This window comes from Capsicum annuum, chromosome 3 (genome assembly GCF_002878395.1).
Source record: "Capsicum annuum cultivar UCD-10X-F1 chromosome 3, UCD10Xv1.1, whole genome shotgun sequence".
NCBI lineage: Eukaryota > Viridiplantae > Streptophyta > Magnoliopsida > Solanales > Solanaceae > Capsicum > Capsicum annuum.
Window position 1 is genome coordinate 246,969,663 of NC_061113.1, and position 13,005 is coordinate 246,982,667.

A 13,005-nucleotide genomic window follows, 5' to 3' on the forward strand; every position below is an offset into this window, starting at 1 on the left:
CTATGTATTGTAATATTTTGAACTCTAGCTTTCAGATAAATACGTGAAATGGTTTCTAATTTTTCCTAATATTTTCTTTACTAGTGATCTTTTTTCATTACTAACATGTGCAAAATATGAGTTTAAACTTCCACGCGGATAAGTACATGAACAAAACCAACTCAACCAAACTTAAGACTTGCTGTCACGAAATTCAAAATTACAGTACAAGGATTTGTCCCATTTGCAGTCCTAATAGTTTGGTGAAATGAAAATATGCAGAACCATTCGCTTTATCCATGCTTTCTACCAGATGTTAGTACTTTCATATGTTTAGATTGGATGCCAGTTACTTTTACATGCTACTTAGCAATATAAAAAATATTTGTAAATATTCATTCTAAAAGTTGCCGTAATCATTAAGGAAGTGAAAATCATGGAAGACGAGTGAAAATACATAGAGACAAATACAACAACAACAACACCCAGTGTATTCCCACATAGTGAGGTCTGGGGAGGGTAAGATGTACGCAGTCCATACCTCTACCTCTAAAGAAGTAGAAAGGCCAAATACATAGAGACAAATGATACTAAATAACATCTTATTTTTCTAAATCTTAGAGAGCAGAGTTATATTATATCTATGCTTATAAAAGGTAATAAGCGACTAATGGTTTCTTTTTTCTTTCATTTTTCATTGGAACATAATGTGAATGAAAAGTTTGTAACAAAATGAATCTGAAAATAAGAGCATAACAGATAAAAGCTCTGAATAGTCATGAACTGCTCCAAATTTGAAATTGGTTGAATTGTTTTTCTAAATTGAATTTGGCAAATTACTGAGTTCACTCTAAGATAGAAAAGATTCAAAATAGTCTTTTATATTTGAGCTTAGACACAAATCATTCTTATATTTTCACACAAAGCATCCTCATTAGATAAGGTGAGAATAAGAGTGTTGCTTATTCTATTCGGTTCAAATATTACTTGATCAAGAAGTCATCTTGAATTTTGTTGGACTATTTCTGTACTATGTCCTAAGTGTTGCTCGAAAAATATTTGGTTGAAACTCTTACTTATGTGCTAGAAAATAAATTTGAAATCACAGTATATGACGATGCATAATCAATAATGTAACTAGGTAAACTTAATTTGGATATTTCGTACTGAAGTATACTGCATGTAGTTCTAATAGCTCCTAATTTTTATTAAATTCGTAGTCGGTATAGTACTAGCTACTTTGATTTAACCCAAAAAAAGCCAATCAATATATTTTCTACTTGTTTTTAGTTCCATCAAATAAGGAATTTAGCTCAAGATAGCTCCTTGGGGATTGGAGGGAAGGGAAAAATTAAAAAATCATATCATGCTAAATCAAATTTGTTACAACTTAAATTCTTATTTTTTTTTAATAAAAAAAATGATATATTTCTTGATTCGAAGTTATATATGTCAATCTAATAGAAATAATTAACATTGTCAGAATTTTATCTTTGAAATATAAAAAAATCATGTACATCGCTATTTTATGCCGTCGTAACAAAAGATAGAAGTAATAGAGGAGCACAAGTGCTCTAATGCAAAAGAATACGAATGATGTTGAATCTAAACGCAAAAATAAAGGATTATTTTGGGATTTTCTCCTTCAAAAAGTGCTAAATATATAATTTTAAATCAACAGACCGACTATATTAAAATAATTTTAAAAAAAAAAGAAAAAGAAAAAAGTTTAATTGAAAAATCGAAATGGCCCCTGGAAGAACCCTAATATTCACAATTCTAACCCTTTCTCTCCTACTACTATTTGTTTTCCCCTATCCGAAATCGCCAATTTCTATCTCTCTCTGAACAAACAGATAAAGCTTTTCTTCTCCGAAAAGCAAATTCTTCACCCCCCCAAACTCCCCCGCAAAAGTCAATTACACGCATTTTCACCGTATTTTGCTGTAAGCATTTTTCTTCTTCTTCAATACTACCGCAAATTTGTATTTATATTTATTTATTCAGCTATTAATTTAGGCTTAAAAGGATATTATGGTTGTGTGCGTACGATTTTTATTGTACAGTTAAAGAGGTTTAACTTGGAACAGCGTTGAGCTAGAGGAATCAATATATACATGAAAAATCGATTTATTCCCCTTATAGGTTGTGAATTGGAACCTATTTTATATGTGGAAAGGGTAAGATTTGTTTCTTGTATCTGTCATAGCCTTGGTTGAGGCACTTGACTTGTATTGTATCTGTTGTTGTTGGGAGGTGACACGTATCTTGTGGTTAGTTTAGGTGCGCGCAAGCGGGCTTGTATGCCATGGTTATTAAAGAAAATGTAGTTGTTTATTTCTTTTGTTTTCCTTTTTATGATTTTTCTAAAATAATTGTGTGTTTGTGGGTGGGTGCTGTATGGTGTAGAATCTTCTGTTGATCAATAAATTAGATTCGATTTGATTCCTTTTTTCTCTATGATAATTTATGAGTTTTCTGGTTTCTGCTCTACTAGCAATTGAGTCATATATCTTCGTGTTGTGATGTGTTATGTTGTTATTGTAGCTCTAGGAGAAGTAATGACCTTGCTTGCTAGATGATTGCACGCGCATGGTGGAGATAATGGCATTGGCAACCCATCATTTGCAGGTAAATTGACAGTCATGCAATTCCATTTTCAAATAATTGCAGTTTCCACGGCATGCTTTGTAAGCTTTAACGTGGAAATTTCTTTTTTGTTTGTTGGACTTGAAGTCCTTATCATTTCTATATATGCAATTTTCTTTTTATTAATGAAAAAAGTTTCTATGTATTGTCTCCAATGCATTCTCTAAAAGCTAGATGTTTAGTTGGAAGTCTCTTACACCTGTTATAGTTTTGGCTTGTTTTTGGACTTTTATAGCTCCTTAGTTCTAGTATAGCCATACATGTACTGGTGTTAAAAATGTGTATTTTTTTGTCTTGTACGGGAACTAAAATATTTGTATCTTTTGTAATTTGGTGTCTTCTTGATGCCACTGCAATGAAAATGCCGAACTTCATAAAAAATTGTTCCTATGAATTGCCCCTACCCCCTAGAAATTGTTCCCTAATTAGATGAAGAAATTTATGAATAGTTTCTTTGTTTTTATTAGCATGACAATCTTAGAGCAGCAGGCTGTGTTTGTTCTAGTCACAATGCAAGCATTTGAAGTTTAAGTGCACTGTGAGTTTGATCTAGTTGTAGTTGAAAAACATTGTAACCTATCTGTTTATCACACAGGAGGTTAATCAATGCTTCTTCCTTTAGATGAAGCTCTCTGTTTTTTGTAGTTAATTCTCTTCCTTGGTGATTAGATGTTGTACTCTAATTAAATCATGTTCTTTTTTTATTTTAGCATTCATCTGAGTAATGAGTTTTAGAGGCTATTGATGAGTGCATAAACATGGTTTTATTTTTTGTGTGACTTGCGTTTGCAACTTACTCAAGTACTTCATCTACATCAAATTTCCTCTTCCTGTTGACGATGTCGGATGTACTTTATATTATTAAAATGGGGTCATACAATCATTTTGCTTCCATTTCCCGAGTACAAAACTTTATCTTCTAATGATTGTGAAGTGTCCCTTTGAAGCCTGCAAATTTCTTAATTGTATTAAGTAGATATGTTTTTTCTTGCAGGGTTCTTATAGAACACGCCCTTTGAGCCCATCTTCTTGGACTACTGGGAACAAATTAAGGCCCTCTGTAACAAAAATTCTCGTTGGCCAGAAAGATAATTTCATCTCACTGAAGTGCAAATCCTGTTTAAGGTGGAATCTTATATCCTCCTTTGACCTTTTGTTCTTGGTGCCCATGTTTGCTTTTGTGGTCTCAGCTTTTGCAGTCCTATTCAGCTTTCTACAATGACTTGTCAACACACACACATACACACACACCCCATAAAAAGAAGAAGCTTCCAAATTCAAGGAGTTTGGTGGTGATGGACTAGTTAATTTCTTTTTATGGAGCAGTTATATGTGCATTTTTGAAGTAATCAAATGAACATTTAGCTCTTTTTCGATGATTTTCCTAAAGAAACGAACATAGTAAAACTTTTGGTCTATATAGTTCCAATCAGATGTAACTATATCATCCCTTGGTAAATTAATTACACTATGAAGAAACTCTTGCTTTTCCTTTTTGCTGGAGGCTGTAATTGTAAGGATTGCAAAAAGCATTTAGAAAAATGAGAGATACGAAAGGCTTTGTACATGTTTCCTTCTTAAATCATAAAATATTGTATAGTGATATGAGTTTAATTTGGAGAACTCACACTTAAGTCTGATGAAATCCTGGTTGAGGAAAATTTGAAATTCACTTTGGAAATAGCACTCTTTTCCATGGGATAGGAATTAGCGGTGAATTGGAAGAGCTTTAGTTTTCATTTTCACTTATTAGGAGATCTTGTGGAGTTGCTACTATTTTTATTTTGATGACAGAGAAATCCCTGCAGGTAGTGACCCATGGTTTGAAACTTGGAGGATAATGGACCTATCCCTCCACCCTTCTCCACCTAAATATTACACGTTTTAATGCAGAAGAATTTGAATCCCTTTACATGCATCTAACGCACACATCTTATCAGACCTAAGTCCTAGGGGCTTGTGCAGTTGCTCTATTTTTTTTATTCACTTGGTGTTAAATTAAGACATGTACTAAGGCACTGAGAATAGATTGAAGAATTAGAGTAGAAATCCTTCAGACCTAATTGTGCTGATTATTTTAAAAAACCCGACATTATCTATCTAAGTAGCAATCACCAATGCAGCAACATAGAGATAATCTGTTGTTCTTCGATTATATCGTTGTGCAATCATCTTGTATATGAAAGGATAGCACCAGATTTAGAATCATCTGCACCCAAGGGTGTAACATAGTGGTCTATGAATTGGTTAAGAACCATGAGGTTTCTGGTTCAAATCCCAGCGGAGACAAAAACACTCGGTGATGTCTTCCCATTTGTCCTAGCCTTGTTGGGCAGAGTTACCCGGTACTTGTTGCTGGCAGAAGGTGCTAGGTATCCTGTGGAATTAGTCTAGGTGTGCTCAAACTGGTCTAGACACCACGATTATAAATAAAATAAAAAGATTAATATCACTATTGATCACTACGACTGTGCTGATGCCTGTTCCACCCTTTTTACCGTACACAACTCTTTTGGTTATAGTATGATAAAATTGAGAAAGGGAGAGGGGGCTGACTGACTTCTTTTTTGTGGGAAAGAATATGGTAATACTTTTGATTACTTCTACAGTCTCGACGTGGGTGACCCCTTCTCAACTGTACACTCCCCTGTAGCTTCCTCGGATTCTTCTTTATGGCTATGGAACTGCAAAAACTCTTAGTTAAACTTTTAATTAGTTTTATCCTTTTCATTTACCTATAAATGTGTGTATGCTCTTTTGAGACAATTTCTCTTTTTTAACTTCTACATGATTCCATTAATATTAAAAAAAATTACCTAACAAACTCTGAAAGACCAACCTTTTCTTCATTCCTTATCCATATCACTAATCAAGAAGCCTTCGCTAGAATGAGACTAAGGGAATATAATACAAAAACGTTTTGAGTTTTCTTTCTCTTACTGTCATAACTCATGAGATGCTTATTTACCATCTACACTTGAATGTCAATGGTACCAATTAACCCAATCAATAACAAAAAATGTGGCGGACTTTAGGACTTCAAATATATATGCATTGACGTTTACATGCTGAAGGTAGTTTTTTCCATTTGCTTGACAAGCTAGGAGTTGGCAAGCCATCAAGTTTTCTGTCAGGCCATTCCAAGGCTTAAACAAAACCAAAGGACTGTACAATAGCCAAATCGTGATATTGGTTAAGTTGGTTTTTTGAAAAAAAATCCTTTGACTATTCTATTGAAAACGATGCTATACAGTGTGATGTGGTTTCATTTACCCAGAAAATATATGTTTGGCTTGTTGATAGATTGATTCATTCCCTTTGGCATTTCTGGTTTTAGCCCGCCAAACAACAACCTCTAAATAATAAGGTAGAACAAGAGAACAATAAACTGCCTTTTCTACCAGGGCCGCTTTTACGTCTTTAATTGCCCAGAAAGATGCTGCCCTAGTTGCCACATTGCGCGTTGCAGTCTCAAATCCGGATTGCTGATTTTCAGTTGTGTATTGGTCATCCGAGATATTTCCCTCTAGGACTGTTTTATGAGTTCATAGGAGTATTTCTAGATTGTACTACGTCTGTTCCACTCATGGTGATGCACATGTGATTGATCAAATAACTTGATTCCAGAATAGGGGCTCCTCTTGTCCTTAAACCAAAAGGAAAATCCTTGAAGATCTCCGCTTTCAAGAGCAACAATCAAAATGAGTCTGGAGGCAGAGTCAGTGGGTCAAAATCCCTGAAGAGCTCAGTGAAACTTTCCTATGTTCCCCATGAGAGTGAAGAAACCTCTGTGGAATCTCCAAGGGCACAGAATGTTCCCATTTCTTACTCTGCCGAAGCAGACCAGACTACAAATTATTCTGTCATGCAAAACATATTTAAGAGCTGGCTAACATTGTTGCGTACACCTTCATCGAACCAAGTAACAAATGAAACTGTGGAAGAGCCATATACCACAGAAACTCAAAAAATGGTACAAGAGAAAGAAATAGTTCATGTCTTAAAGGCGGTCTGGTGCTACTTTCTGAGTCTGGATGCAACAATAAAGATACCTGTATTGACATTGTAAGTATCGCAGTCTCAATGTCTTGTTACTGTATGTCTTTTTATTACCGGCTTTGCCCGTCCTTTCTCTCTCTATATATATATAAATGTGTGTGTGTGTGTGTTTTGCCAGATCTTTATTGTCTTGAGTTTGGGGTGTGTGTCTTTGGGTGTTTCTTTCTACTTAATATGCTCCTCTACCTATTGATTTATGGGTTTTGAGATGTTACATAGATATTCAACGTGTCTTCTGCAATCTGTTTTTTGTTCAGGTGATGTTTTTTAATAGTGTATGGGGGTACAATAGAAAGGGGACTGTTGATGGTGGAAGTGAAAGTTCTCTTTCGCACCAATTTGTGTATTGGTTTTCTTAATGAGTTTAAATATTTCCTCTTATGTGCAAACTTCTGCTATTTTGGTTTAAATTGGAGCTCCTGAGCATCTTTTTCTTTTAATAATGTAAAAGAATGTCTTCCCTTTTCAAAGAAAGGAGGCATTCTGGACTGTCTGTTTAAATAGAAAATTGTTGCGTTGCCATTATGTGTCTGTTGTTATTTATCCAAAAGTTGGATGATGTCTTTATAGTAGTCAAACATTAAATTTACGGAATATAATAGTTCTGCTGTTTTTTTTAACTTTTATTGTGACCCTGCATATTAGATGTTTACGCAGCCTATTCTCTCATGTTGCAGTGTTCCCCTGTATCTTGCTGTTACTTTAGTATATGGAGCCGAAGTATCTAAAGAGTTGACTCCGCTCTGGATTCTTGGACCATTGATTGTTGCTTTGTATGTTAAGATGCTCCGGGGCATATGTTCACTCTATGTATTCAGCTTCAAGCAGACGGTTAATGTGGTCAAGAACTTGCCTACATATTTTCGGTTAGCTTATGATTACGTTTTCCGTGGGAAGCTCAAAGAAGCTATTAGAATGCATTTATTGAAACCGTTCACAGATATAAAGAACATGGACTACAAAGAGGCAGTGAAGAGGAAGATAAAGAATATAGAAGTTTACTTGGTAGAGAAGTACTTGGACTTTGTTGAATCGATATGGCCATATTACTGTAGAACTATCAGGTTTCTGAAGAGGGCAAATCTAATCTAGGTCTAAGATTTATAAGTCTGCAAAATTCTGTCAACGGAAAAGCACATTTAAATGCGGAATATTTTTTATATTTAATCTTCTTATTTTTTTAATAATTTTTTGTAAGCAGTGCATTAGGTATTGTCTGTTGAGAACCTCAGTTTGGGCTGGGGTTCTCCTTGAGAGCAGAAAGACATGTTTTATGTAACTTAGTTGACATGTGAAAGTGGGTTGCTGGCGTTTTGCTCTTTTAACTCAGCAAGCTCTGAGTTTTTAAGTTGTTGAGACATTGAAGTGGTTAGTTGATTGCGCACTCTCATTTTATTTTACCATTAAACATCCAACACAATACAGCACGACATAATATCGTACAAGTATTGGTCAATATATATTTAGACATGGATTGAAAATGGATAAAATTAAAAATCAATTCATCTTAACCCCTCGATCAACCCTCTTGAGCTCAGTTGTTCTGTACTGATCTACTGTAACAGATTCCTTATTAATTCCCTCTATAATCAGAGGCTTAGAAAGGCCAACTATATTGCATGTAAAGAACGATTTGACTTCAACCACTTGAAAACATTAAACAAGCCTCAAAAAGTATTTTTAAACCACCCATCTCGTTAGCAAAAGACCAAACTATGTTTCTTGTCAATTAAATTTCTAGATATTTTGTGAATCTATGCTATACTGACTACTCAAATCGTATCACAGCCACGGAGAAAGAGATATCTTGATATGTTACACATGATTTTTAATTAAATACGAAGTTCAAGATATGTCCCAACATATACTGAATGCGCATGCACTGTTCAGGAATCTATTAGGTACATGTACACAAAATGCATCACAATATTCATGCTCATGATCGGTTGTTCATTTGCTATCATTTACCATAGATGGTTGATGTCCTTTCAATTGAGCTTTTTTTTACCTTTTAATAAGTTGAATTGATTATACTTTTTAATATTCAACATATAAATGAATAAGTTAGGAGATTGTAATTTTCATTTACTAATTCAGTAGTGTAGCAGTATAAGGGGGTTCAAAAATGACGTTCTAATATTTCCCTAGTGTAGCACTACTGGGCTCATTTGAAGCATTTCTACTGGCCAGGATCTTATCAATTGGGATTAACCATGGTTAGAAAAAGAACAAAATTGAAAAGCAATTCATTTTAACCATGTTTGAAAAAGAATAAAATTGAGAACCTATTCATTCTAACCATGGTTGAAGAATTTGTTGAAATTAAATGAATAATACCCATTAGATCATGAAGTATTTGGGTTTTTGTCAGATTTTTTTTTTTTTTAATCAAGATTGGGTTTTAACTTTTTTAAAGGAAGATAAAAGTATTACCGTAATGATTTTTACTTTTGTCGAAAGTAAAATATAAATGTCTTTCATATTTAGTTTATTCATTCTAAGATGAAAAATTTGAAGTTCTATAAACTGAATCGAATATCCTCTTCTCACACCATAACATAGTAGCATCCACAATACAGATGTTTAGAAGAGTCTTATTTCGGTAAACATTTTCTCTCAACATTTTTATGTTTTTTTTGATATTTATTTTTTATGTAGGTCACTTGATCAAAATATATTAATAAAATAATTTTAATATATTTTTCTGTGTCATTCAATCAATTTATGACCAATATAATTTGTTATTATTAGCTTCCGCATAACGTTATATTGATTTCGAACCTAATACAAAGGTGAGCACGTGACATCAGATAAAGAGTACAATGACTGAAGCTATTAGGCTGCTATAAATTAGCAGGTCAGTATTATCAATTTTGATCATTACCTTTTCCACGTCAGTTTTCAGTGGTTGCTCACTTGAAACTATGGCACCAAGGTGACACTACTAAAATATTTGTTTTTAGGCTTTCATAATTTTAAGGTCCCGAAAATTATGAATTATATGATTTTAATGCCACTTAAAATAGTAATATTAAAGAAGAAACAAAAAAAAAAAGATTATTTTTTATCAGAAATATTATAGAATTTTAAATTAAAAAATCTCAATTTTTTTAATTAATAAATAAATCTTTTTATAATAACATTCAAGGTTATGAAAACAAATGACTAATATCTTATTATCTAGAGTTAATTCTTATTTTTATAAATAATATTATTATTATGTGAAGTTAAACAGTTAGGGCCTATGAAGTTTGGGTTGTTTAATTAAAAATTCTAAACTATTCCTAGTAATAATTAAATAACTTTTTCATTCTTCATATTTTAAAATCTTCATTATTATTAATTAAAATCATAAAATCTATTATTAAAATTTTCGAGACCTTAAAATTCCGAGGCCTAGAACAAACACTTTACTAATCTTTTATCCTTGAGCTCTCCCTGGTGCCATTCAATGTTTAAGCGCCTGCAACATCGTGATCAACATAGAGATGAAATTCATACTTGAAGATATGGAATATAATTATTAGGTCTCTAATAGAGTAATATTGGTTAATAGGTTATTTTTAAGGATAATTAAATGGTTGTCACTAACAATGGGATGATGAAATATAGCAAATGCGTGTTGTCTCCTCTTAATCTGAGTTTCTGAATGAATCATGTTGCCCATTATGGTTTGGGTTGGATTATGAATCGGGTTGTGAAATTAACGATGGAATTTTACACGTGGATGGTGATGTGGCATGGCCACGTGATTTTTTTTACCTAGATGGCAGGCTTGGGTATATTTGAGAAAAATATTTGACAGAGAGATATTTTTAAGCCAAAATACTAATGATGAGCATTTTGATCCATTTCAGATAGTATAAGGATATTTTTAATCCTTTTTCATATTATATGTGTACCAGAAATTCTCAGCTCCTAGGTGCTGCTAACAGCAATAATATGTGTACCTAGTTGTACAATAATATGAATATGAAGTGGTAATTTAGGGCCGTTTGGCCATGAATTTTTTTTTCTTTTTTAGAAATTTTTTTTCGAAGTTGGAAATTGTGGTGTTTGGCCATGAAAATTCAGAAAATAATTTCGGAACTTTTTTTTTGAAAAGGGAAAATAAGTTTTTGGTGTTTTCACAATTTTCCAACTCCAATTTTAACTTTTATTATTATTACATACAACCCCAATCTTTTAAATTTTTACATAAAACTCTCCTTATAACATTACTTTTTCAATATCACGTATATAGCAGTTTTAAAGAATAAGATAATCATAATTTCAAACTTAATGTTATCCTAATTAATATATATCTCTTTTTCTCTCTCATCATTATTTTTCTCCCTTATTTAAGACATTATTTTACTGCTAATGATCCTAATTACTATAATATAATAATAATAATAATAATTTTTCTTTTGTGATACGGACGTTTAAGGAATTATAGTCGTGTAATTAATAATGGATAACCGTTTTCTATATTTATGGAATTAATAAAGTTGTAGCAGATTAGTTTACCACTGCCACAAATAATTCTCATTTTTAATTTGATTATATATATTATATTGTGTACATCTTTATTATACTATTCAAATATAAATAATTTATACCATATATACGCTAAAAATATAAGTCGGTGATACATATTTTTCAAAAAAAAAAAATGTCCAATTTAACAAATTTATACCTTAAACTGCAACTGCTACCTTTATATATCATAGTACTTGGTATCTTTATACACAAAGTATTATATTTATGCCCATAAATATATAAAGTATTTTATTTATAACAAAAATATAAAAAGTATGTTATATATAAAGTTTATATCATGTATATACCATATACACATATATATAAATATACAAAATATGAAGAAATATACTAAGCATATTTATAACACAAATATACAAAGTATGTTATATATGATGTTTATATCATGTATATATCATATACACATATATAAATATACAAAGTATAAAGAAACATACTAAGCATATTTATATATTTATGGTATATGAAATAATACTATAAATATGCAAAGTATGTTTTATATAGAAATAATTTATTCACACACAGTAAAATCTTTCAGTATAAGAAAATTAAAGAAATAAATTAACGGCATCCTAAAATTTAATAACAACTCATCATTTCCTATTTTTTTAGGAACGGAAAATAAAGGAAATAAATTAAATAAATTTCTAAAAAAATAAATTTGTTTGAAAGATAATATTTGTTACCTAAAAAATAGGAAACAATGATTTGTTAATATAACATCCATATTTAAAATTTTCAAATATGAGAAACGGCTATTAATGTAAATATTATATATGTCATAATTGCAATTTATTAAATATGACCATGTATATGTAATTATTTTAATAAAAGTGGCTAATTGTGTTCTTTTCTCGTTAGTAGGTAAATTTTAGTTGGGTGATGATTTTGATAGTTTGCAAAAGTTAGGACATAAAATCATATTTAAAAAGTTTTCTCAAAAGTCAGAAAAAAATTCAAAAAAGAGATGGTCAAACACAACTCCAACTCCAATTTCAACTTCAACTTCAACTTCAACTCCGAAAATTTTTAGTTTTCATATCCAAACGGCTACTTAGTCTCTCCTCCAAAGTATGCTTAGTGACCAAAATATGATGGGTCCGACTTTAAAGTACTTAATAATTAACACTAAACTTATTGTAGTGACCAAAATATGATGGGTCCGACTTTAAAGTACTTAATAATTAACACTAAACTTATTGTACTTTTAAAATTATGAGTTTAAAATCTAATATTGATCGAAATATTATAATTCATTACATATATATGCATGTTTCATGAAAAAAATAATACTCAGAGAACAAAATCTGCACCTGCACGGGTCTAGTAATGCAACGTTTGCCTTGTACTCCCTCCATCCATTTTTATTTTATATCCCTTAAAAGTTAAAAAAGCAATAAATAGAATAACAATTTTATTTTATCTCCCTTTGAATGTAAATTAATTGTAGCAATAAATTTAAAATTAAGTGATAAATTATCTTTTGATTTTTAAAATAGACATATAAAGATGGACATCTCCTTTTTATTATAAAATGAATGAAAGAAATAGATATGTTTGATTATGAAACAATTTTATGACTACTTAGCTGTTGGTCGTAATTGTTCTAATGTTTTAGACCATGAAAAGAAACATAAAAGTCATAAATTTCGTGTATCTCTATCTCTATTATATTAAAAGTGTAAAGGGTCTTATAAATCATATTTGAACTTTTTGTCCTTCATTAAATATTTTTTCTTTAGATTACATCGTCTTGTCACCATTTTCAATTAAATA

General features: G+C 31.4%; 1 protein-coding gene across 1 annotated transcript; it reads left to right on the forward strand.

The window, feature by feature from the left end:
• The first annotated feature begins 1,740 nt into the window (after positions 1-1,740).
• LOC107862549 lies at positions 1,741-8,059 on the forward strand. The gene is made up of 5 exons (XM_016708163.2): positions 1,741-1,925; positions 2,527-2,610; positions 3,623-3,753; positions 6,256-6,693; positions 7,365-8,059. Exons 2-5 carry the CDS (start codon positions 2,572-2,574, stop codon positions 7,777-7,779), a joined length of 1,023 nt encoding a protein of 340 aa, XP_016563649.1. The 5' UTR covers positions 1,741-1,925; positions 2,527-2,571; the 3' UTR covers positions 7,780-8,059.
• Positions 8,060-13,005: the final 4,946 nt, after the last annotated feature.

Coding starts and splice junctions, on each gene's coding strand:
- LOC107862549 (XM_016708163.2), top strand. CDS start 2,572: ATGGTGGAGATAATGGCATTGGCAACCCATCATTTGCAG. Junction 3,754..6,255: donor AAGTGCAAATCCTGTTTAAG/GTGGAATCTTAT, acceptor ACTTGATTCCAG/AATAGGGGCTCCTCTTGTCC. Junction 6,694..7,364: donor AAGATACCTGTATTGACATT/GTAAGTATCGCA, acceptor CTCATGTTGCAG/TGTTCCCCTGTATCTTGCTG.